General features: G+C 44.8%; 1 protein-coding gene across 3 annotated transcripts in view; it reads right to left on the minus strand.

Annotated features, from left to right (window-relative positions):
- gnao1a (guanine nucleotide binding protein (G protein), alpha activating activity polypeptide O, a) overlaps positions 1-25,939 on the minus strand; it is a 109,826-nt gene that overhangs the window by 75,420 nt on the left and 8,467 nt on the right. For all 3 annotated transcript variants that reach the window (XM_085281439.1, XM_085281437.1, XM_085281438.1), the window contains exon 3: positions 719-860. In XM_085281439.1, the coding sequence (XP_085137565.1) occupies positions 719-860 (142 nt within the window). The remainder of the gene's footprint in view (positions 1-718; positions 861-25,939) is intronic.

Genomic DNA, 25,939 nt, shown 5'->3' on the forward strand with positions numbered 1-25,939 from the left:
TTTCTGAGTGAATACTAATGTGATGCTAACTTGTCTTTGATGGCAGCGTCTAACGTTCTGGGAAAACGAACAAGCTGTGAATATTTTTTACATTAGACACAGCTGCAACCAGTCAAGAGTGAAATGTGTAGGGAAGGTCTGTGTCGGTTTGACACTGGCTCGCTGATTATGCGTCCTCCACGTTGCTGAACTGCCGCACCTGAATTTGCTTAGACCAGCTATCAGCATTCAGGGACCACAGCACAGGCAGTCTTACACCTGCGCTATATTTAAGTGCTATCCTCCACAACTTTATACGGAGAGATTTTTGTCTTCAAAAAGGTCAAATCGAGGAGCTGAAGCTGGTAGAGATCGTTGTCCTGCCACATATACTTTAACAGGTCTGATACAAGAGCTGGACTCCTGGTGCTTTTGTCTTGCAAGGCCCACGCCGGCCTCTCCCTGCTCTATCCCAGTTATGTGGTCCATCCCGTGGCTACGTGCGTCAGTCGTAGGCTGGGAATTTGGTGCACGAGCTAAGTGCTTAATGATGAGCCTTATTTAGTTCACAGAAGTGAGAATACAAAAAAATCACAAAACATTTCCCTCGTTTATGGTGATCTGTCATCACACGCTACAATGTTGGTGACAGTATTTGGAAAATGAGTCATTTATGTGTCGTACGTTCTGCTGGGCATGCTTGGGAAACGTGTATGCACGCTTGAGGACGGGAGCTGACCTTGCGCTCTTTGTCTCCGTACTCCAGGCCCAGCGTGTCCATGGCGCGGACGATGGCGGCCAAAGATTGGATGGTGTTGCTGTAAACAACGGGCTTGTACTGCTTTACGTCATCGCCGGAGAAACCGTCCTCGTGGATGATCCTAGAAACAAAGAGACGCACGGGCATTAAAAAATGTTAAATACTTGGGCTCTGCTCATTATACAGGCAAACAAAGTGAACAGCAAAGTTATGTGCAGGCACAGGTTTGCTTCTCAACCTGATAAAAAAGTGGATTAAAAGCACACGGCAAAGGTGTTTTACACGTTCGTGGGATACAAAAGAGGAAAATGGAGATAAGCACAGGTGGAGCCTGGACCGGAGAGGAGGGAGGGAGCGGGCCCATAACTGTAGCCTAACCTGACATTTAAGGCTGCTGTTTGAAATGCCACAATGTCATTCACTGCACCTAACGCAAGGGCACAGCGACAGACGGTCGCAGGGACAGTTAGCGAGGTAGACTCCCGCTCGTATGGACAAATGAGACAAAGACCAACAGAGAGACGGACAGCCACGAACAACAGGTTGATTCAAACAGACAGATACAGGTTGAGGCAACAGTGTGAGGCAATTCTGATAGACAACATCACCATGCATAAATAAACCCGAACGAACGGGCCTCCAGCATGGGCACAACTCAGGATCCAACACGGCTGCAAACATTTGTGCGTGTATTACAGGCCTGTGTCTATCCCACTGTTCTTACTTTACAACCAAGTAATCCAAATTGAAAAGAAATCTAGTAAAGAAAGTGCAAAGAGTTCGGTAAAGTCAGAGAGACACGTGTAGGAACTAGTGATGTGCGGATCGATCCTGAAATATCGATTCCTCCGATACCAATCATTTATGTTCTAGAATCGATTCTCACATTAAAATATCGATATTTTAGTAATTTAGGGTAAATTTGTAGTTTGTCATTAACAGGAACACAGTGGAAAGAAACTATATCATTCGGATTGTCTACATTCAAAGGAACTACTTCCTCTTCCGCCTTAGGGTTCTTTAGACCTTCGCGGTCTAAAGAAAGCCGGGTAGTGAAACTCAGCCGTCTGCTCCTTGCTATCTAAAATATAACCGTGCGCTGACTTAAACTCTCGACCGTCTCACACTTCTCTTTAATCATTTTCTGTTTGACGTTTATTCAGCTGTGTGAAACCCCGGAGTAACCCTCCCGAGGGGTTAAAAAAGTTAAATTTAATTTAATCTAATCATTTTAATCTCAGCCAAACCGATTCACCCACGAACAAATAAAACACCGAAGAAGCCAAACAAGAACATTTTTAAGTTATCAAAGTGACTTAAATATCATGTTTAACTCGAGTAGTGAAAGCCCGCGGGGGTTTGAAGATGATGTGTCGGCTCAGATATTTGAAGTTCACACAGCTACATTCTCACCTGAAAATATGTTAAAAGTTTTTTTGCGACCCAGAAAGAGAAATAAGAGTAATATTAAAACTAAGTAGCTGCCGTCATTGTTGGAAACTGGAATTGGCTGGGCCGCGCTATGAATTCTGCGATATGGTTTTTCAATTTTGTTGTCCGGGGAGAAATTCGGGAGAATGGTGGCTCCGGGAGATTTTCGGAGGGGCACTGAAAATCAGGATTCTCCCGGAAAAATCAGGAGGGTTGGCATGTATGGTTGTGGCAACATCACTAACCTTGTCACCTCAGAGTAAATCATATCACAGAATATGACGAGCTTATGTTGAGACGAACTGAAGAGGAGGAGAGGGACAGGTGCTGCTAGGGCGAGACAGACGTCTCTCACAGGCAGGCAAGGTGGTCAAATAGCACAACTTCAGTTTTTTTATTTCTATATGATGAACTCTGCATTATTAAGTGATAAGAACAAGTAATCTGATGTCCTGTAATCATTATGACGCTATAATTTAAGATACAACAAATAAAATAAGTTTTTGTACAAAGTATCGGATCAGTATCGTCGATACCACCCTGAATATTACTTGGTATCGGATCGGAAAGGAAATCAGTGGTATCGCACATCACTAGTAGGAACTAAGAACAAATATAAGCGCTGTCAGCAGCCCCGCAGTGGACGTTCAGAGAAACTGTTCAGAGAAACTGTTCACATCTTGTTCTTTAGCATGTGAACGCTTATATTTGTTCTTAGTTCCTACTAGTGACAGCTGGACAGCAATACGCAGCATCAGTCATGAGCCGGTGAGATAAAGTATTATGTACTCACACTACATCAATTATCTGCAGTCAGCTGAGACTGAACAAGTCACCTGGATGAGTGACGAAACGTTTCTCCCACAAAACGCTACGTCCAGATGAACAGATTAAACTTTTGGAGAACAACATCGATTACACTGAAAGGTGCTTGACTGATGAATCAAAATAATCCTCACTTATATCAGGTCTGAAGTGAGCTCTTTGCTCTTCTGCTCTTTTCAAACAGAAGGTTTGAACAGCAGGTGAGTGGGTTGCTGTACACCTAAGATTACCATATAAGGTGATATCCACCCTCACTAAAATCATAGAGAGCCAAGAGCAGACGGAGTGCTGAGAGTCCAAATCCTGAAGTTCTGTTCCTGACGGGGATTACTCGCACATACGCCGACCTCATTACAAGTTTAATATGAACATCCATCGTTATGACGTAAAGTACATGAAAGGAAATAAGGAAAAGCTTCGGTTTCTTTATAACAACCTGACCACAGAGTTCGTGGTCAGTTTAAAAAGGCCTCTGCTCTGCGGGGTCTGGTTTGGTGTGCTTCTTGACATATGGCAGATGTGTGGTACGATACATCTGTTTACTGCTTCTGTGAGTGTCCAACGGTATTGACTTTGTGTGTGTGTGTGTGTGTGAGTGTGTGTGTGTGTGTGTGTGTGTGTGTGTGTGTGTGTGTGTGTGTGTGTGTGTGTGTGTGTTTGCGGTCTCGGTCAGTGTAATGTTTCAGATCAATCAGGCAGTGTGCCAGTCCTATATAAATATGCCACACTTCTATTTACATCAGTGCCTTTCACACAGAGGGCCAAAGCCTGGAGCTGCAGACGGGAACCAGGACAGATCTTTGCGTCCCCGCTAAAAGATGCCAAAAAGACATTTTCTGAAATTCCACCTTTCCTACCACCAGAGAGGAGAAACTCTTAATGGGAAGAGGAAACGATGCCAATAGAGAGGTTGATGTCAGAAATAACCTAACAAACAGAACTGGGGACTCTGTGTTTATACGACAGGAAGCTAAAGTTATGACAAAGAGCCTCTTCTGCAGGGGCGCTCGGCCAGCTTTGCACTGTGAGAATGTGCTTCCAAGGTTCAAGGTTCAAGGTTCTTTATTATTTGTCACATGCATAGTTATACAAGTATAACACACAGTGAAATGTAGCCTGACACGCTCCTCGACATGTGCAAAAATTGGGGGGGGGGGTAGAGGAAGAACATTATATATATATATATATATACATACAGTATATACACTGGGTGAATGTGCAGCAGTAGCAGCAAGCAGGTGAATTCTGTACATTAATATGAATAGACATCTGACTATTTTACAGGATAGACAATATAAACATATTTAAAATTAAAGGAATTGAAATGTACATTGTGCCTTGGTTTAGTGTCTGGAAGAGTCCTGTCTCAGTCAATTATAGATGATGTGAGAGGGCGGGTGTGTGTGTTTAGGGCCCGGATGGCTTGGGGATAGAAGCTCCTCTTGAGTCTCTCTGTCCTTGCCCGGAAGATGCGGAACCTTCTACCAGATTGCAGAAGTTGGAACAGTTTGTTGCCAGGATGGGACGGGTCCTTCAGTATCTGCGCTGCTCTAGTCCGGCATCTCCTGGTGTAGGTGTCCTGAAGCGGGGGGAGAGCAATCCTGCAGCAGCGTTCTGCTGTACGGATCACTCTCTGGAGAGCTTTTTGGTCCTTCACACAGCTGTTCCCGAACCACGATGTCATGTTCTGTGTGAGGATGCTCTCCACAGCGCCTGTATAGAAAATCCTGAGGATCTTTGGAGAGACCCTGAACTTCCTCAGTTGTCGTAGGTGATACAGGCGCTGCCTAGCCTTTTTGGTCTGGACCTGAATGTGGGCAGCCCATGTCAGGTCTGAGGAGATGTGGACACCAAAATACTTGAAGGACTGCACCCTCTCCACTGGAGCTCCATTGATGATGATGGGCTTGTAGTCTCTGTGCTGACCCCTTCTGAAGTCCACCACCAGCTCCTTGGTCTTGCTGACGTTCAGCTGGAGGTGGTTGTCCTGGCACCACGATGCCAGATTCTTCACTTCATCCATGTAGGCCGCCTCATCGTTGTTGGAGATGGCACCCAACACCACTGTGTCGTCAGCAAACTTCACAATGGTGTTGGAGCCGTGGGTGGCCACACAGTCTGAAGTGTAGAGGGAGTAGAGCAGTGGCGAGAGGACACATCCCTGAGGTGCTCCTGTGTTGATGGTGATGCTGTTGGAGAAGCACCTGCCCACCCTCACCACCTGAGTTCTGCCAGTGAGGAAGTCCAACACCCATGCACACAGAGAGCGGTCAGGAAGGCGTCTGGACGTGGCCGCGCCATCTTGGACTAGATGTAAACTCCATGTAAACCTGACTGTGAGGTAAGAACTCGGAATAAAGTTTTTTAAACCAAACCAAAAGTTGAGCCTTTCATCAGGAACAGAAGTGGCCGTGGGAGGGCGCCGACACTCAGCACGCCCGTGTTGTCCCTACGTTATGTCCCGTGGCGCTTCTAACACACAGCATTAAGGTTGTTAAGCTAACTGGACACAGACAGCTAAAACAATCCTCTGACACGTAAAGGCAGGTGGTTCTTTCCTCAGCTGGATATCGTGATGCTACCCGTTGTTTAGCATGGCGAGGTGTGCTCCGTCTAGCTCTGTCTCAACTATTTTGTTCTTAAATGGTAATCGATTTACATTTTGTGGATGTTGCTGAGCTTTTACGTGATTCCCTAACTGGAAAACAATTCGAGGAGGAGGGTTGATGGAAGAAGAAAGCGCTCTAGAAAGTTTTACTGGCATCTTTGCTAACTCGGGAAGAGAGAGGAAGACACCGAAGGTCACAGCTGGGGAGAGCAGGGTCGAGCAAAGACTTAAAATTAGTGTTATGAATGTTATCAGAAGTGTAACTGACATGTTTTCCCATCTCTGTACATGTGTGTGTGTGTGTGTGTGTGTGTGTGTGTGTGTGTGTGTGTGCGAGCGGCTGGCTAGCTTGCTGACGTGAGCTTTCATGCATGAGGACCTTTTCTCATTACCCACTCTCCAAGCCCTTCTGTCAGCAAAGCCAAGGGACTGTGTGTGTGTTTCTGTGTTGGTGTGTGTATGTGTACAATTTCACGTAGCCTTGGCACAATCTGCACGGTGACCTGAAACATAGTTTAGTTTCACACCGAGTCAGACAGATGGACAGAGAGACAGACATATGGGCAATTTAACCACAACGCTGTTCCATGACATCATCCTGTGGCTGCCATTTTGGGGCCAATCAGCAGATGTTATATAGCAGTCACAGGATGGTGTCTGCCTATAGCGCACTTTTAAATTTGTCAAACTGGTTACATCGACTCCAGCGTGGCCGTTCTTTGCTGATGATCACTGATCAACAGGCGCTAAAAACTCGTGTTTCTGGGAGTTTGAAGGCTCCGTTGACAAGATGACCTGAAGTTTAAAGCTAACCGGCTAAAGTTACGAAACCCACAGAAAGAAAAACTGTTGATGCGCACACATGATATCAAACACAACGCGCCTGCCTCGTTAATGCCTCGTATTTTTATCCTCACACCTACTCATGTGAACACTCACAGAACACAAAGCCTACACAGCACACTATGCAATTAGGTCTTTATCTCAGCCCTGCACTGTTGCTAGCTAACACTGTTTGCTCTGACACACACACACTCGCACAAAGCCCTGTGATTGGCTCTTTTGCACTATGCCGTCCATCCACTCCCTTTCCGTTCTTCGTCGACAGAGCTCTTGGTAGTGACAAAGTGCACACTGACCAACTCCTGTCAGCGCTGCCTCAGACTCGGATGCACAGCGTGTGTGTGTGTTTTCTGAGAACATTACAGCAAAGAGTGAAGGAGAAAGAGGAGGAGATAAAAATGTGTGTGATAAAGAAGCTATAAATAACTGAAGGTGTCAGTAACGTTGCCCCTCCACCCTCCCATCACACACACACAGACAGTGAAATGGAGGCATCAGCTGCTCCGTTATTCGGCTCCACTCACTTGTCATCACACCTTGAGGTCAAGCAGCAGCATCCTGAGCACACAGATTCTCACAGACACATCCCGATGCCCTCAGCTCTGTCTCTGCTTTTCTTCAAAACACACATAAGCCGGTATTTAAGCCGTGCTGGAGGCGAAGCTCGGGGGATGGCTGGTCTAACGCTTTGATCCAAACTAGTTACTGGATGGATTGCTGTGAAGAGTTTATGTGCATATCAATAGAGTCCGGGCATTGGTCTCACTACACCTGCAGGGTTTATATTTGTGGTTTTGAAAACTCTTAAATTCATGGAGAAAATTTGTTACAGTCTCGATACATTCACAAACTCTTAGCCTACCCTTTGCCTCTGGTGCTAATGTAAGTTTAAAGTCCAAAAGAAATTCAATTCAACAGTCGCCTCAAGGCGCTTTATATTGTAAAGTAGATCGTACAGCAGAGAAAAACCCAACAGTCATATGACCCCCTATGAGCAGCACTTTGGCGATAGCGGGAAGAAAAAACTCCCTTTTAACAGGAAGAAACCTGCGACAGAACCAGGCTCAGGGAGGGGCGGGGCCATCTGCTGTGATTGGTTGGGGTGAGAGAAGGAAGACAGGACAAAGACATGATTAACAAAAATATCTCCAAAAATAAGATTTTCAAAGCTAAATATTAAGATAACAATAAATAAACGTTATCATTTTTCTTCTTTGGATTGCCCGTCTGCACCAGTGCGTCTTTTCCAGCTCAGATAGCTGAAAATAAATGGAATTTAGCCCTTTTTAGGCCAGAAAGAGACTTTCTTTGTGCACTGACAACACTCATGTGAGATGTTCGTAACATGAACTACTGATCTGGAAATATCTGTTCTGACAGATCAGTGTGTATCAGTCACTAATCAGCCAAGCACATAGCAGCAGCTCAATACATACAGGCATGTAGACGTGGGGGAGATGTTGACAGAGGTCAGAGGAGAATGGCCAGGCAACACTGAGGTGTGCAGCAGAGCACCTTGTTGAGTCAGTGCCATGAAACATTAAGGCAACAGGGGATCCAACCTGGCACTAGCCAGGTGTACCTAATAAGGTGGCCAGTGAGTGCATAAGACTCTTCAGTATTTATTGTGCTCTCATCATCTGTATCACTCAACATCTCCAGAGCAGAAACAATTCTTCCAACTGCAGTCACGTTTGGAACATCTCTACGCTCGTCACCGTTGCTTCTTCATCGACCACGAAAATCTAATGGTAGAAGAGTTTCTGTAACAAGCAACAAGAGAAGCAGTTACAGGGGGAAACCCCAGAGTCAGCACAAAGCTAAAGATTACAACAGCCTTCAAGAAAAGTCCCGTGATGAACTGAAAACGTCCAAATCCAAACATCCAGATGTTTATCTGATGCTGTCGCATGATTTAGAAAAACAATCTGCAAACGCAGCCTTACTACATAACACTACATAAAACATCAACCCAGCTGGACTGTCAATGACTAAGCTGGTCACCTCAGATGTTGCATCTGCTTCACCACTTCATCTCTCTTAGCTAAGAAGACACTGCAGACAGCGAGACTCTAAACAACACAAAAATATTAGATATCTGTCAAAGGAGCTTGCAAAGAAAAGCGTCTGGACTTCTTTAAGTTGCTTGAAGACGTTTCACCTCTCATCCGAGAAGCTTCTTCAGTTCTAAGGTCAAATGGTGGAGAGTCCCAGATATAAACCTAGTGGGAGTCCAGACGCTTTTCTTTGCAAGCTCCTTTGACTACGATGACCTGGATGACTGAGAACCTTCACAGACATTAGATATCTGTATTCACACGCAGTTGAAAAAGCATGTATGTCAAAGTGGCCAGTGAGTATAGTAGCATCATATGTTATATAACATAACCTAAATGTGCCTCATGAGTACAGTTGTAGGAGACTGTAAGTATGGACAGGATAGAAGAGCCACAACAGTTTTACATGCAGGAGCTGTGATAATTCAGTACGGAGCATGTGCTGCATCAGTTAACCATCAATCTCCAGAGCAACAAATACTGTACTTAAAATATATGAAAGCATTAATAAAACGAATAATTCAGTTTTATGGATGCAGGTATTGAAATCTTACGTTTAGCTTGAAGTAAACACTGCAAAAACTCAAAATGTTACCAAGTATTTTTGTTCAATTTCTAGTCAAAATATCTCATCACACTTCAAATTAGACACAAAGCTGTTTAGCTTATAGAAAGGTAAACGCACCAGAAATGGAGAATTATGACTTATTTTAAGTGAGGTGTTGGACTTAAATCTAGAACAGCGTCACAGTTTTAGAAATGAAAATAAGTTTTATACACTTAAAACCAAGATGATGATGTTGGAAGGTTATAAAAAAAGCTACTTTTGAGCACCATGAACCTATTATGAGACACAAACCTTCACAACACTAGTCAAAGATAGCTAAGAATAGGGCTGCGCGATATGACCAAAATCTCATCTCCCGATATCAGACATCTATCTTCCGATAACGATATAAATCACAAACATGTAACATTTTCTGTAAAGTCTGTGAATCTCGGGCAGCTCGACTTGTGTGAAGTGTTTCCAGCTGCGCGTCGTGTAGCTGGAGTCGAGTGTTTTAACCGATGCATGAAACGATGCATTTTTAGACATAAGTTGTAACGGCGCCGTTTTCTTTGTGAGTATTTCTTACACGGCGTGCTGCGGGGAAAAGCCTGTTCTAACGTTTGAGTCTAAGGTTTATTTTTAGCACCTGGCGGCTCGTTTTTACTTCTCATCCGTAAATAATCTGCTCTTTCACGTGATTCAGTTTATTTTGAAAAGTCTCAACAGGATCTTGAGCTTTATTGTGAAAGGTTTATGTGGAACATTAACAAGCCGACACGTGATGCTGTTACCGACAACGACAACGCATAAAAACAGGCGCTTGTCTGTCCGTAGTGTGGTTATATTAAATATAAGAGAAAGAGAGAACTATAAGAAATGAATATAGCCGCTACAGTGACATCAGAACCATGAAAACATATTGCCGTAAACAGTTTATTCTGTGACACCACGAAACAAACGACAGCGTAAAATGAAACAATAGATGTTTTTATATCGTCATCCGATATATATCGTTATATCGAACAGCCCTAGCTAAGAATGAGTTTTTCTAATTTCAAGGCTTAATATACTGAACTTTGACTTGCTCCAGTGGCAGACTTTTTAACGTTTTTCAAGCAGGAACAGGAACTCTACCGAGGCTGTAAACTGGTCTGTACACCACCAGCTAATCCCAGCTATATCCAAAGTAATACACAGTGTATAATAAATAGGCAGTGACCTGTCTAAGAGCATGAGCCGTCCTACTGTATTCAATAACACCAGATTAATGTTCGCAGCACCTGAAGGTTTATTCAGAAACGGAGAGACAGAAAAGCCTGACACATTTTTACATTTATACCCATCATGCAGTGTTGCACCACAACGTTCGCCCCATGCGACCGGCTTATTAGAGGCTAACATACTTCTTCAGGATCTGGTTCTAACCATTGCAGAGCTGAAGAGGAGGCCCCCTGGTTCAGGTTTGCTCATGTGCTAATGGAGAGCTCTGGTGCCAAGAGACACAGTCTGTAGGTTCAGGGGGGATGTTAAGAACCACATACACATGCATGTAAGCTCAGACAGGTGAGCAGAATAATTACAGTTCAGTATTACATCTAAGGAGACCTCATTAAATCTATCTGCCATTATCTCTCTGTTTCACTGTCACCTGTTATGTTTATCTGCCAACTCCTCTTTCATCCCTTCCTCGTGCATCTCTCTCCTCTAACATCACACTCGCTCTCCTCTCCCCCACATTGCCGTGACATGTTCTCCTCCAACTTGCCTCGCTCCTCATACCTAATTATTTCTTCTTCTTTTTTTACTCCTCTCGTCCTCGTTCCCTTTAATTTTCCATTTGCAATTAACTATTAATTAAAAACACGGGGCTGATGCACTACACACCCTTTCTCCCTCCCCTGTGACTGATTTCTAGAGTGGAACAAGAATGCACACACACACACACACAGACGCACACACACACACACAGACACAGACGCACGCACACACACACACACACACACAGACGCACACACACACACACAGATGCACACACACACACACAGACACAGACGCACGCACACACACACACACACACACACACACACACACACACACACACAGACACAGACGCACACACACACAGACACAGACGCACACACACACACACAGACACAGACGCACGCACACACACACACACACACACAGACGCACACACACACACACACACACAGACGCACACACACACACACACACACACACAGACACACACACACACACACAGACGCACACACGCACACACAGATGCACACACACACACAGACGCACGCACACACACACACACACACACAGACGCACACACACACACACACACACACACACACAGACGCACACACACACACACACACACACACACACACACACACACAGATGCACACACAGACGCACGCACGCACACACACACACAGACGCACGCACACACACACACACACAGACGCACACACACACACACACACACACACACAGACGCACGCACGCACACACACACACAGACGCACGCACACACACACACACACACACAGACGCACACACACACACACACACACACACACACACAGATGCACACACACACACACACACAGACGCACACACACACACACACACACACAGATGCACACACACAGACGCACACACACACACACACACACACACACACACAGACGCACGCACACACACACAGACGCACGCACACACACACACACACACACAGACGCACACACACACACACACAGACGCACACACACACACACACACACAGATGCACACACACACACACACACAGACGCACACACACACACACACACACACAGATGCACACACACAGACGCACGCACACACACACACACACACACACACACACAGACGCACGCACACACACACACACACACACACACAGACGCACGCACACACACACACACACACACACACACAGACGCACACACGCACACACACACGCTGTCTTTGCAGAACTTAGTGCAACCACTGCGGTGGTGCCGTGTCGTAACCGTTGCCTAATTAACAGTTGCCGACGGCTTCACAGAGTCACACCCAGCATGTTGCACTAAAACCTTGTAATTCAGTTTCAAACAGTGCGACCTGTCATTCTCTCATTGAGGATCCAGCGATCAGCACAAACAGCAAATACACTCGACAGCTTCCATGCTGGCTGGCAGCCCTGCACCAGTCTGCATGTTAATCCTGTGCTTGCCTCTCAGGTTCTCTCGGGGGACTCCTCCCACTGTCCAAAGACAGCTTGTTGGGCTAACTGGTGATGGTAAACTGGCACGAGGTGTGAATAGAAGAGTGGATTTTTCTTTTCTTTCCCTCTGTGTCAGCCCGGTGTTAAAATGCTAATCGGTCATGGTGTACTCTGCCTCTTGCCCAGTGACAGCTGGGACAGGCTTCAGGCCATCGCCGTAACACTAAAATGGTTCAGAAGATGAATGAATCAGTGATACAGCTGCTGACACTTGCAGTCATATCTAGTCCAGTGTTTCGACCATTTTGTAACAGTAGCTCACGAGCTTATCAAATGACACCGCTGTGGTTTAACTGTCAGCTGTGTACATTTCAGGTGCATAGCACTTCCACAGCCCACGTCAAAGACACATGCTGGCCCTCAGAGACACCACCCTGGGACAGCTTCACCTGTTTTCTGTGAGCTGGGTTTTTTTTTTTTTTTTGCCATTTCCAATCTGATCCAGATCTTTTTCCCCAGCTTCATTTCACCCACTCCTCACAGCCACATCGTTGCTAAAATCTTGGCTACAGCAACGTTGTGACTGGCAGAAAGCTTTAGGTAGAAGATGTAGATGTATGTAAATAAGGCAGAGTGTAGCACTGATCCAAAACCTACGCATGCGTCAGGTGATTTATAAAGAATAGCTCTGCTGATTACACCAAAGCAGGCACTTTAAGGTAGTGTCTGCTCTGTGAGAGACAGTTTGGGTTAGTCGTGTCATATTGTCCCTGATCGTATCAGTATACGCTGTCTGACAGTGACAGCCACGCGTCACCCTCCGATGACGATTTAGTACCTGAAGGAGAGCTACATCCAACAAAGCACGATCCTTTGGAAAATATGCAAGAAAATAGTTCCTGCTTGCTGAAGGTTTAAACTACACACTCGTTTTATCATGCGAGGCACAAATACACCATTGAGTACAACCAGGCTAGGAAGGAGGAGATGCTAGCAGCTGGTGATGTGCAACCCAAAAGTAAAAAGTATATATCTATCTACTTAGCACTTTTAATTCTTATTTTTATGTTTATTTAAGCGTTATATGACAGTATGTTTGCACTGAAGCACCGCAGCAATTTCCTAATGTTGTAAACCTGCTCAACATTTGGCAATAAAACCCTTTCTGATTCTGATTCTAAACAAATGACTCAACTGAGCATTGCTGGAGCACTCGTTAGTTGCACTATATATGACAGGAAGAGCAAACGGTGAATGGATATTACTTCTGCCACTGCACTGCTTTTAGCCTTTCTTTGATGGGACAGTAGTGAGAAGACAGGAAAGCTGGGAGAAAGACCAGGGGCAAGGCACAGGAAGTGACCTCGGGGCAGAATCAGGTGTGGGCCTCTGTATTAGCCTGACAGCTCAAAGCAGGCAGCTAAAGCAGCCTTACCCACACGCAGGCCTTTAAACAGCCGGTTAAAAGCTCGACCCAAGACACAGCTCAGGTAGAAGAAATGTCAGTTGTATTACGCATTGTGCTGGCTCCTGTTAGTTTAGTTTTTGTTAAAGTGTTAAATACACAGTTATGTAACTAAAGTTTTCAGTGGAAACACAACCTGGGCTACTTTTATGCTTACATCTGACACATGCTGTAAAATGGAGAGAATGTTGTCTCCAGGAGTTTAGCTGATTTAGAGCAGCAAGGTATGGTGGGTGTGTTCCGGTTAAAGAACACGGAGGCAGCTTCCAAGTTTAGGAGATTTATTCAGCTGTGGTCTGTAGTAACGATACATAAAGCAACTATCAGTACAGCACACATAAAACATTCAACATGCCCAGACATAATTCTAGCACAGAGATGGCACAAGGAACTGTATTCAACACTCACATCTATAACAACTTCAACAATTACACAAGAATTAATAATTAGCATTAACTAACTTAGTAGCTTACATAGCATATTAGCGTATTAGCATAGGATAACATTAGCATAGTCACGAGGGAACAAATACACACAATAGCATCTGACATACACAACATCATGTAAACAGAACCCACCTTCTGGCATTCACACACAGCAATAAACCAAAACCCACGAGATGCTGATGAGAGGACACAAGGAACAATGCTGGCTATCAGCAGCTACAAGGCAGACTAGCAGCACATGGCACAGAGTGGTGCATTCAAGGAGCGTCAGCAATGATATGGTGAGTTCAATGACGTAGGACATATCAATCTCCACAGCGCAAACACTATCAATAAACAAACCACAACACTTCAACCAAGCAAACAACGTGCAAACAGTGGGCTTTCTAACACAGCCGCCCCCGACTGTCTGCACAGACCATCGAATCCAAGGTAGAAAGGCCACTCATAAAGCTCTTGGGAGCTGAGGATCAACTATGAGCACCACTTGGTCCGGTTTGAGGTACTCCGCATCCTTCTGCCACTTCTGTCTCTCTTGCAAGATAGGCAGGTAGTGACGGATGAATCGGGACCAGAAGTGGTTGACAAGAACTTGACTATGTCTCCATCTGCGACTCCCGATAAGGTTACTGGGATCGTAAACCACTTGAGGGAGTGATGCATCATAGCGTCCCCATCAGCAGGATGTTAGGTGTGATGGGGTCTGGATCTGCTATGTCTGATGCCGAGAGGCTTAGCATTTACGATACCTTCCACTTCCACAAGGACTGTACGAAGCACAGTTTCAGGGACCGTCTGCTCCTTAAGAGACCTAAAGAGCAGTTTTCACGCACCTGACCTCTCTCTCCCAGGTGCCACCGAAGTGAGGAGCACTGGGGGGTGTTGAAACGGAAAGCAATCTGCTACTCTGCCAAACGCTCCTTCAACTGAGGCACCATGGTCTCAAAGGCCTCATGTAGCTCTCGGGCTCCACTGACAAAATTTGTCCCGTTGTCACACAGGAGCTTAAAAGGTTTGCCTCTTCTGGCAATAAAGCGCCTTAACGACATCAGAAAGGAGTGAGTGTCAAGGCTCTCGAGGAGGTCTAGATGCACACAACGGGTCGTCATGCACTTGAAGACTATGCCCCAACGCTTCTCTGTTCGATGTCCAATTTTCACAGTAAAGGGTCCAAAACAATCGACTCCAGTTGAATAAAAGGATGGTTTATACAGACGCAGACGAGCTGGTGGTAGATCTGCCATCTTTGGGATGGAAGGATTGGCACGCCAAGCCTGACACTGCCTGCAGTCCCTCTGATACCGTCTGACTGCTTCACTCCCCCGGTGGATCCAGAACCGGCAACGCAGTTCAGCCAACACTCTCTCTGGTCCAGGATGAAGGAGGGTCTCATCAAAATCCTGGATGATGAGCTTAGTCAGAGGATTTTTTTTTGGGTCTAGTATGATCGGGTGGAAGGTGTCTAGCTCCAGCTGCTCAACTCTTCGTAACCTTCCTATATTTTTATACATTTTATTTATTGATTATTTAATTTGTAAAATATGTGTATACACACACACAAACACACACACACATACACACACACGTAGAAAAACATTTAGTATACACATCCAGAAATTTTTATTTTTTTTTGCATATACTATTATACATTGTACATATATTTATTAGTTTCAGATTTAGCCATTCGTATATTTTGCCTGTTTATGTTATTGTATTTTGCACAACTCTGTTGCTTGTGAAGCTCGCACACAAGAATTTCACTCGCATGTGCTGTACCAATGTACCTGCACATGTGATGTGACAATAAAAAGTGATTTGATTTGATTTGTGATTTGATTTGATAAGGAGTTCTAACGGCTGTTGGTTAGCAATGGTCTGCCAGACCTGAGTGCCTTGGCCTCCTCTGGGAATGACTCTGACTGGGCCTTCATCAGGAGGAGTTTCTCAGCTTTGATGTAATCGTCTGCTTCACTGGGCGAGCTTGAGTTTGGGTCAGCCGCCCCATGTAGGGACCGCGCTGTTGTCTTCATGAGATCCTTCCAGGTGGAGAACATGCTGATTTCAGGAAGTTGAGGGCAGGAGTTAACCCTAACCTGTCCACAGAAATATGATTTCTTCAGCTCACCATCCTCTGGCTCTGGATATGCTGGTGGGCTGGTCGGCCAATGCTCCTCGGATTGACGTAAAAACTCAGGGCCTTGGTGCCACCGGTGTGGTCGTGACAGCTCCTTCAAGGTCTTGCCCCTGGTAATGTCATCAGCAGGGTTATTCACACTATCCACATATCTCCGGGTATTCCCATCTCTCTGCAGGTAAGCGACAGACCCATATGCTCTCTTGGAAGTGTTGCAAAAGATGTGAAGATCTCTACTTGAAGCAGATGAATCAGCAGACACTGGTGCATAACATCTGGGGATTTCCATTTGGATAAGATCAGGAATCTCCCTTTCCCAGGCAAGCCATCTGTCACGAAGGCTAGGTGGCTGGATCGGGTCGTCCCAGCCGAGCTGCTCCTTCCAAAGATCCTGTACCAGAGTCTTGGCCTGTGTGGTGAACGGTACTATATAACCTAGCGGATCGTACTGTCACGCAAGTGTTTTGTAGACGTTCCTCAGTGTGGGTTCAGTTCTCTCCCCCAGTCGATGTCTGTATTTAAAGGAGTCACGAAGGCAATCCCATGTCAATCCCAGAGTTGGCTCCCAAAGGTCCGTGCTAGACTGAGAGAGCCATAGGTCACTACTCTCAGATCTGACATTGGATGGAAGATGTTCAATGACAGCAGGGATGTTGCTGGCCCATTGACGTATCTCAAAGCCCCCGGTGTGGAGCAGCTGGCGCAGACTGTTGACTAGGGCCTTAGCTTCCTCTTGGGAGTGGGTGCTGCGGAGGCATGGTAGCACTTGCCATTCATAGATCTTCGACTCTTCATTCCTCTTCATGTCCCGCCAGAGGAAGCGCAGCACTGGTTTGTTTGCTGGCAAAAGGCGTGCCTGGTGGAACCTACCTTTGATGTCGCCAATCACAGCAACTGGATACTGTCAAAACCGAAGAAGAACTCCTAGCAAAGATGGACCTAGGGCAGGTCCAGGGAGGAGAATAGAGTTGAGGGACTTCCCTTTGTACTGGAAAGAGCAGTTAAAGACGATCCTGTCCGTGTCGCACCATGTGGTGAGGTATGAACCAGGATTCTGCAGTGGTTCTAGCTATCTCATGTGGCACCACGGCTACATAGCCCATGTTCTCTAGCTTCTGACTCTCCTGACAATATACTTTGGCGCGTTGTGGGCCTTTGACAAGTCTCCTCTCTGTACTGCGCAGACTTGGCAAGACTGCTTTGATAGGAGTTTGAAGCGTGGCGGAGTTGGCGCGACGAAGCAGTGGTGTGGCATACCTCTCTGTCTCATCGACAGTGACCCTGATGGTGGATGTCTGGAGTAGGTTTAGAGCTTGCTGATCTTGCTTCGATCGGGTTACCTGCTTCTCGCTCACATAAGGCAGTGTATCAATCTGACAGAGACGCTCAACATTCCTGAAAAGCTCACTGGTTGGCACAACTGTTGCTGTGAACAGGCACTGCTGCTCAGTTGCAGGAGTTTGGTCGATACTGATGGGACCTTGGAGCGACCAACCAAGCTTGGTATGGACAGCGATCGGTCCCCCTGTCAGGCCCAGATGAACTGGTTCTGTAGGTGCCATGAGATGAGGCATGTCAGAGCCGATAAGCAGCAGAGGTTGAACATGGTCTACCAAAGGCAGAGGTAAGTCAAGAAGGTGTTTATAGCGGCGTTGGAGAATCCTCACCGGATAGGAATGTTCTGAGAGACCAAGGGCATCGGCGGTGAATGCCTTTTGTATATGATACTTCTCCCCAGGTTTCTAGGGGGAGGACACTTGGAAGTGTCCCCGCAGGGTAAGTGTCTCAGACTCTGGGGTGAGGTTTAAACGTCGAACAGCTTGTGATAAAATGATGCTTCGTTCTTAGCAATCATCGAGTATTGCATGAGTCTCCAATGTTTGGTCCCTGTTGTACAGCAAGACCTTTACAACCTGCTTGGGGAGTGTGATCGTGTGTACAGCGTCTCTTTATGTCTGTCTCCACGTTGGTTGAGTGTGGAGTAAGTGCATATGAGAGCATGAGGGTGGGAATGGATGTTTGTATATGTGTGTGCCTGTATGTCTGTGTCTATATGTCAGGTTGGGTATCAGGCGCCACCTCTCTGGGGACATCTCAGGCCCTCCAAGGTTTGGAGGCCTATCTCCCCCTACCACCACTTTCCCTGCCAGTGGCGGACTCCCTCAGACATCGGTGCGTTGGTGGTTCTTTGTGTCCGGGGGTGGGCGTCCAGGTACACACCGGCTCACTCCTTGGCGGCCGCTTATCGGGGCCTGGAGCCTGGGGCTCGCTCGGGCCACTTCGGAGGTGGGGTGCCCTTGGCCTCTCGGCCTGGGGCTCGGTCACTCAGGCACGGCTGGCTGCCGGCGGAGCTCACGGGCGCGTCACTGCAACTCCCCCTGGCTTCTGCTCCGCGGCTGCTGAGTGAGCCCTCATCTGGGACTCTCCTCAGCTCTTTCTGGGACAGTGGCGCGGCTGCCCCTCTGTTGGTCTTCCTTGGTCTCTTGTGTTCTGGGGGCCTCTGGATGTCTGGAGTTTTGATCTCCTCCACACCTGCTTCACGCCCTGGAGGACGGGGCTGTGGCCCCCCCACACCCTCTAGCAGATCATTACATGAAGGAACCTTTTAAAAAAAAAAAACAAGCGCGTCCATGCTCCCAGGTGTACACACGGGTGATCACACCCACAAACTACACCCTTTTTGGCTCCTACCTCAAAGCACACTGTGTTCTGTTGATCTTATGTGCTGCACAATAATGTTTAATATTTAGTATTTACTGTCATATTCCCATATATCATTGTGATGCTGTTTATTCTATTACTCTTGTTCTCTTCTGCTTGTTTTCTTTTTTCTTTCTCAGCAGGTGATCCAGGTGATTGATATATGCATTTTTTTCTCTGCCCGTTCTGTTGGTTTTTGTTTTTTGCCCTTCTCCCCCGTCCCTCTTCTCAGCTGTTTCTCTTTCCCTCTTTCTTTCTCCCCTTCTTTCCCCCAGTCAAGTCTGTTCCATATTCAGTAAGTGAAAATAAAATAAACAATAAAAGGTGAATCAAATGGACCATTACGGCAAGGCTGGGATGGTCAATTTGGTAAAGTCAATCCGTTGGGCATCTTTCTTTGCCTTTAGACAATAATTCTGATGCAAAAGAGCCAAACGGGACAGGCAAAAAAAAAAAAAAAAAAAAAAAAAAAAAAAAAAGACCTTTACAACCTTCAGCATCACCTTGGGAGACCGGTTTGGCCTATCCAAGTACACTGTTGTAGTCGGAGCAGTCATCATGAGCACACTCTTCTGGATCTGCTGGACCGCATCATGCAGTACAGTCAGGTGTTGCTCTCTGTAGGTATTACAAGGTCGTTTGAGGGTGCAAACCTCCGGCTGGTGAGTTCTTCCACATTTCCAGCACCGCTGTTCATCAGTTAACCACCTCACCATCTGGTCGGTGGTCAGTTTCTTAAACTCTATACAAGCGTTCAGGAAATGCTCCTTATTCTCGCAGCAGGGACAGTATGGTTTTGGTCTGGATGAGGACTTTGGTCGAACAGAACTCCCTTCTGAGTATGCTGTGTCACTACTGCTATTAGTGTGTCATCAGTGACAGTAGCTCACCTCTTCATAAATGAAAATGTAATTATTCAGGTTACCTGTCCTCTCCTGTGTCAATATTAATGACTTACTGAGGGAGCAAACGACAGGCTGATCCAGTAGAAACAAATGAAAAGAAAATAGGCACACCTGAACCCCAGACAGGCCTGACAGAGACAGCAAAATACTGCTGCTGTTTGTCTTCTTATTTCAAAAAGGTCTCTTTATTTCAATCATTTCAGTAGATAAACACAATGCTAAGCGAGATTTAAGTGACTTTGGTTCTTCCAGTGGGAGCAGAAGTTTAAATTGTTCGCGTTAATGATACGTATCCAAACATCAGGACTCAACCTGGAGATGGCGTCTGTGCGAAAACGGAGTCTAAAACTGTGACGCTTCACTTATTTTAACCAGATGAATATTTTGGATAATTAATTAGCTGATTGCTGATATGCACAGCTATATACTCATTATCAAGTTTTTCTTTATCACTTTGTACTTTGTTAGTAAAGCAAACATGAAAGGAAAAAAGTAAAATGTTTTACAATTTAATGCAACATACTTCATACTGCAACATACTTAAACTGAATCAAAACTAAACCTTATATATGTTACAGTTTACAGTGCCGTGGGAATAATTTAATTTTTTGTATTGCTGCGTATGTCTGCTCTGAGTTAGCTATGATACAAATACAAAAATACAAACATGCATTTAACCAGACACTCTTTCAGCTACACAGCCACAGTCACACTCAGCTGACTTTATATCAGCTGAGTGTGGTCATTGTAACAAGACTCCATTGTCTCGTAGTGCACTGAACTGACAGGAAATCTGCCAAATAGCTCTAACACACACGGAAAAAAAGTCACACAACCACAAAGCCACACAAACAAAAGCACCAAGAAAAAGAAACTTTCAAGTGTGTGTAACTGCACACAAACACAATTCCCTATAACAAAAGACCTTTGTTTCTTATAAGAAGCCCTGATTAGCGCACAGACCACACACACAGTCATAATGACCTGGCTTTATACAAATGATCAAATGACCTGGCTTTATACAACTGATGATATATATATATATATATATATATATATATATATATATATATATATATATATATATATCCTGTGGGACTTCCAGATACAGACGGACAAAATGGTGGTGGCTAACCAACCGGACATAGTGGTGGTAGACAAACAGAAGAAGACGGCCGTAGTGATCGATGTAGCGGTTCCGAATGACAGCAATATCAGGAAGAAGGAACACGAGAAGCTGGAGAAATACCAAGGGCTCAGAGAAGAGCTCGAGAGGATGTGGAGGGTGAAGGTAACGGTGGTCCCCGTGGTAATCGGAACACTAGGTGCGGTGACTCCCAAGCTAGGCGAGTGGCTCCAGCAGATCCCAGGAACAACATTGAAGATCTCTGTCCAGAAGAGCGCAGTCCTGGGAACAGCTAAGATACTGCAGGACGCTCAAGCTCCCAGGCCTCTGGTAGAGGACCCGAGCTTGAAGGATAAACCGCCCGCAGGGGCGTGCTGGGTGTTTTTATATATATAGATAGATATATATATAGATAGATATATATATAGATAGATATATAGATAGTAGGGGTGCAACGATATTCGTATCGATATTGAACCGTTCGATACAGTGCTTTCGGTTCGGTATGCATATGTATCGAACAATACAATTTTTTTCAATTTTTTTTTTTTTTCAATTTTTTTTTTTTTTTTTTTTTTTGGTGTCCCGTTTGGATCTATAGCCATCAGAATTGTTGTCTTGAGGCCAAGAAAAATGCCAAGAGGATTTATTTTAAGTGGATCATCATATTGGTCCATTTGATTGACCTTTATTATAATTATGAATTTATTTTATTTTCAGTTGCAAACGGGACAGACATGACTGTGGGATAGGACAGGGGGAAAGAATGAAAGAAAGAGGGGGAGAGAAAGAAAGAAAACCAAAGGGGAGAAAAAAAAGAACAATACAAAATTTGTAATTTATTTTATCAACTTTCCTTCTGACGATGCTGTCTGTGTTGAGCGCTCAGTGAATCTGCATTTGACTACTCCGCCTAGGCTCGAGAGTGCAGCCTAGGCGGAGTAGTCGAACGCAGATTCACTGAGCACTCAACACAGACAGGATGGTCAGAAGGAAGAGCGCAGGGCAAGCTAGCGAGACAGAAGTGGACCTCCCCACCCTCATTCAGATCTGGCGTTTGGAATTATTTTGGTTTTCATGTGACGTATGACCCTGAAGGTAAGCGAGTCATGGACTAAAGTAAAACAGTATGTTGGATGTGCCATGCAATGCTCAATTACATGGGTGGGAGCTAGTGTGTTAGCACAGTTAGCTCGTTAACGTGTTGGCCGTCTAGCCCCTCTGTATAGGGTAGCTCGTTAACGGAGATTTGCCGTGTTGTGGCGTTAAGGTTATTTCAACGAGATTAACCTGAAAGCACTAGAGGGAACACAACGAATATGACTGCACATTTACACCGACATCATCCTAGTGCAAAGACAAAAACAACAAGCATGCTACTAACTTTAGCCGAGTCATTTAGACAGCTGTTAGCACAGGATTCTCCTTATGCTGCTGAGAATATAGCCCAGAAGAAGCGGATAGTATAGCTTTTATTTTGGAAAGAGACATTTCTCTGTAATAAACTCTCTTTTCCAAAGATGAGTGATTCCTCAATCAGATACAGGGCTCGCAATATCGCTAGCCCGACGTCCCGGGGCTATCTCTCCCCTGCCTGTCGGGCTATTGTAGGAAGGAAAAATATATGTCAATGCTTTTGCATTCTTTCAGAAATGTAGCTGGGTAATTATGTCATTGGCATCGGTGAGCCACTGTCAATATGTGACATATTGAAATCGTGTTTGAATTTGCGCTTGTTTTTTTGCTTTCACTTTGCAATCGTGCGAACTGTGTATAGAGAGCGACAGCACTGATCTGTGAGTGATGATAATTTGTGCACCAATTCCTCTGACATCGTCTTATTAATCGTTAGCTTACTATGCAAACATGACAAGTGAAATCTCCCGCAGCTTAAACATGTGAGAGGTTGATCGTGCAGAGAATCGCTGAGCTTATGTGAGTGCGGCAGGATATATATTTCACTACGATGACCTGGATGATTGAGAACCTTCACAGACAGATATATATTTTAGTTCTGCTGAGCCAAATAAGACAGGTCAGGGTGAAGAAGTGACAGCCAAAGAAAAGCTTACCACAAAACGGAGAAGTTATGACAAATCAGACTATAAGGCAAAAAGAAAGTGCAGCTTTATGGTTTCATGGACAAAATAATTTCTGTGGCTGCAATATGACGAGCTAAAAAACAACACGCACAAGGGTTAGGGTTAAATTTAAAAACTGTACTTTTGTGTTAAAATATATATTTATAATTTTAATAAATGACAAATTAAAAAGGCATGAACATTTTTTTTTTGTATCGAAAAAATATCGAACCGTGACACCAAAGTATCGAACCGAACCGAACCGTGAATTTTGTGTATCGTTGCACCCCTAATATATATATATATATATATATATATATATATATATATATATATATATATATATAATATCGTTGCACCCCTAATAAATATATATATATATATATTTATTAGGGGTGCAACGATATTCGTATCGATATTGAACCGTTCGATACAGAGCTTTCGGTTCGGTACGCATATGTATCGAACAATACAACATTTGTAATTTATTTTATCAATTTTCCTTCTGACGATGCTGTCTGTGTTGAGCGCTCAGTGAATCTGCATTCGACTACTCCGCCTAGGCTCGACAGTGCAGCCTAGGTGGAGTAGTCGAATGCAGATTCACTGAGCGCTCCACACAGACAGCATCGTCAGAAGGAAGAGCGCAGGGCAAGCTAGCGAGACAGAAGTTAAGCTCTCCTTGTAACATAGACCTCCCCCACCCTCATTCAGATCTGGCGTTTGGAATTATTTTGGTTTTCATGTGACGTATGACCCTGAAGGTAAGCGAGTCATGGACTAAAGTAAAACAGTATGTCGGATGTGCCATGCAATGCTCAATTACATTGGTGTGAACTAGTGTGTTAGCGCAGTTAGCTCGTTAACGTGTTGGCCGTCTAGCCCCATGCACGGGGCGATCGGCGGTAGCTCGTTAACGGAGATTTGCCGTGTTGTGGTGTTAAGGTCATTTCAACTAGATTAACCTGAAAGCACTAGTGGGAACACAACGAATATGACTGCACATTTACGCCGACATCATCCTAGTGCAAAGACAAAAACAACAAGCATGCTACTAACTTTAGCCGAGTCATTTAGACAGCTGTTAGCACATGATTCTCCTTATGCTGCTGAGAATATAGCCCAGAAGAAGCGGATAGTATAGCTTTTATTTTGGAAAGAGACATTTCTCTGTAATAAACTCTCTTTTCCAAAGATGAGTGATTCCTCAATCAGATACAGGGCTCGCAATATCGCTAGCCCGACGTCCTGGAGCTAGCGATTTTTTCAGTCGGCTACCAAAATCTATCTCTGCCCTGCCTGTCGGGCTATTGTAGGAAAAATATATGTCAATGCTTTTGCATTCTTTCAGAAATGTAGCTGGGTAATTATGTCATTGGCATCGGTGAGCCACTGTCAATATGTGACATATTGAAATCGTGTTTGAATTTGCGCTTGTTTTTTTGCTTTCACTTTGCAATCATGCGAACTGTGTATAGAGAGCGACAGCACTGATCTGTGAGTGATGATAATTTGTGCACCAATTCCTCTGACATCGTCTTATTAATCGTTAGCTTACTATGCAAACATGACAAGTGAAATCTCCCGCAGCTTAAACATGTGAGAGGTTGATCGCGCAGAGAATCGCTGAGCTTATGTGAGTGAGTGTGTAAAAGCATTTCAGTTCTGCTGAGCCAAATAAGACAGGTCAGGGTGAAGAAGTGACAGCCAAAGAAAAGCTTACCACAAAACGGAGAAGTTATGACAAATCAGACTATAAGGCAAAAAGAAAGTGCAGCTTTATGGTTTCATGGACAAAATAATTTCTGTGGCTGCAACATGACGAGCTAAATAACCAGGGCTGCACATAAGTGGTCCGCAGGTGCGCATTCGCTGTCAAAATAAAAAACACGCACAAGGGTTAGGGTTAAATTTAAAAACTGTACTTTTGAGTTAAAATATATATTTATAATTTTAATAAATGACAAATAAAAAATGTATGAACATTTTTTTGTATCGAAAAAATATCGAACCGTGACACCAAAGTATCGAACCGAACCGTGAATTTTGTGTATCGTTGCACCCCTAATATATATATATATATATATATATATATATATACACACACATATATATATATATATATATATATATATATATATACACGTATGTATGACATAGGTATGACATATGTATGACATATGTCATATGTATCACATATGACATATGTCATCCATATATATACATATGTGTATATATGGATGACATCAAGCTGTATGCCAGGAGTGAACGACGAGACATCGATTCACTCATTTACATCACAAGGATCTACACCAATGTCACTGGAATATCATTCGGACTGGAGAAGTGTAGTTGGACGGTAAGAAAGAGAGGGAAGGTAGTCAGAACTGAGGGGATCGGACTACCAGAAGGCAACATTGCAGACATAGAGGACAGCTACAGGTACCTGGGGATCCCGCAGGCAAATGGGAACCACGAAGAGGCTGCTAGGAAAGCTGCAACCACCAAGTACCTGCAGAGAGTAAGACCTGAGGAGTCAGCTGAATGGGAAGAACCAGATCTGGGCAATGAACACTGACGCCCTGCCTGTGATCAGGTACCCTGCTGGGATCATAAAGGACGAGATAGAAGCTACAAGACAAGGAAGCTCCTGACCATGCATGGAGGGTTTCACCCCAAGTCCAGCACCCTGAGGCTGTACGCTAAGCGGAAGGAAGGAGGCCGGGGACTGGTGAATGCAGGAACCACTGTCCAGGTTTAGACAACAAACATCCATGAGTACATCAGGTAG

The sequence above is a fragment of the Mchenga conophoros genome, linkage group LG7 (assembly GCF_057382185.1).
Source record: "Mchenga conophoros isolate Kocher_MC1m ecotype Shallow Benthic linkage group LG7, M_conophoros_male_GT1.1, whole genome shotgun sequence".
NCBI lineage: Eukaryota > Metazoa > Chordata > Actinopteri > Cichliformes > Cichlidae > Mchenga > Mchenga conophoros.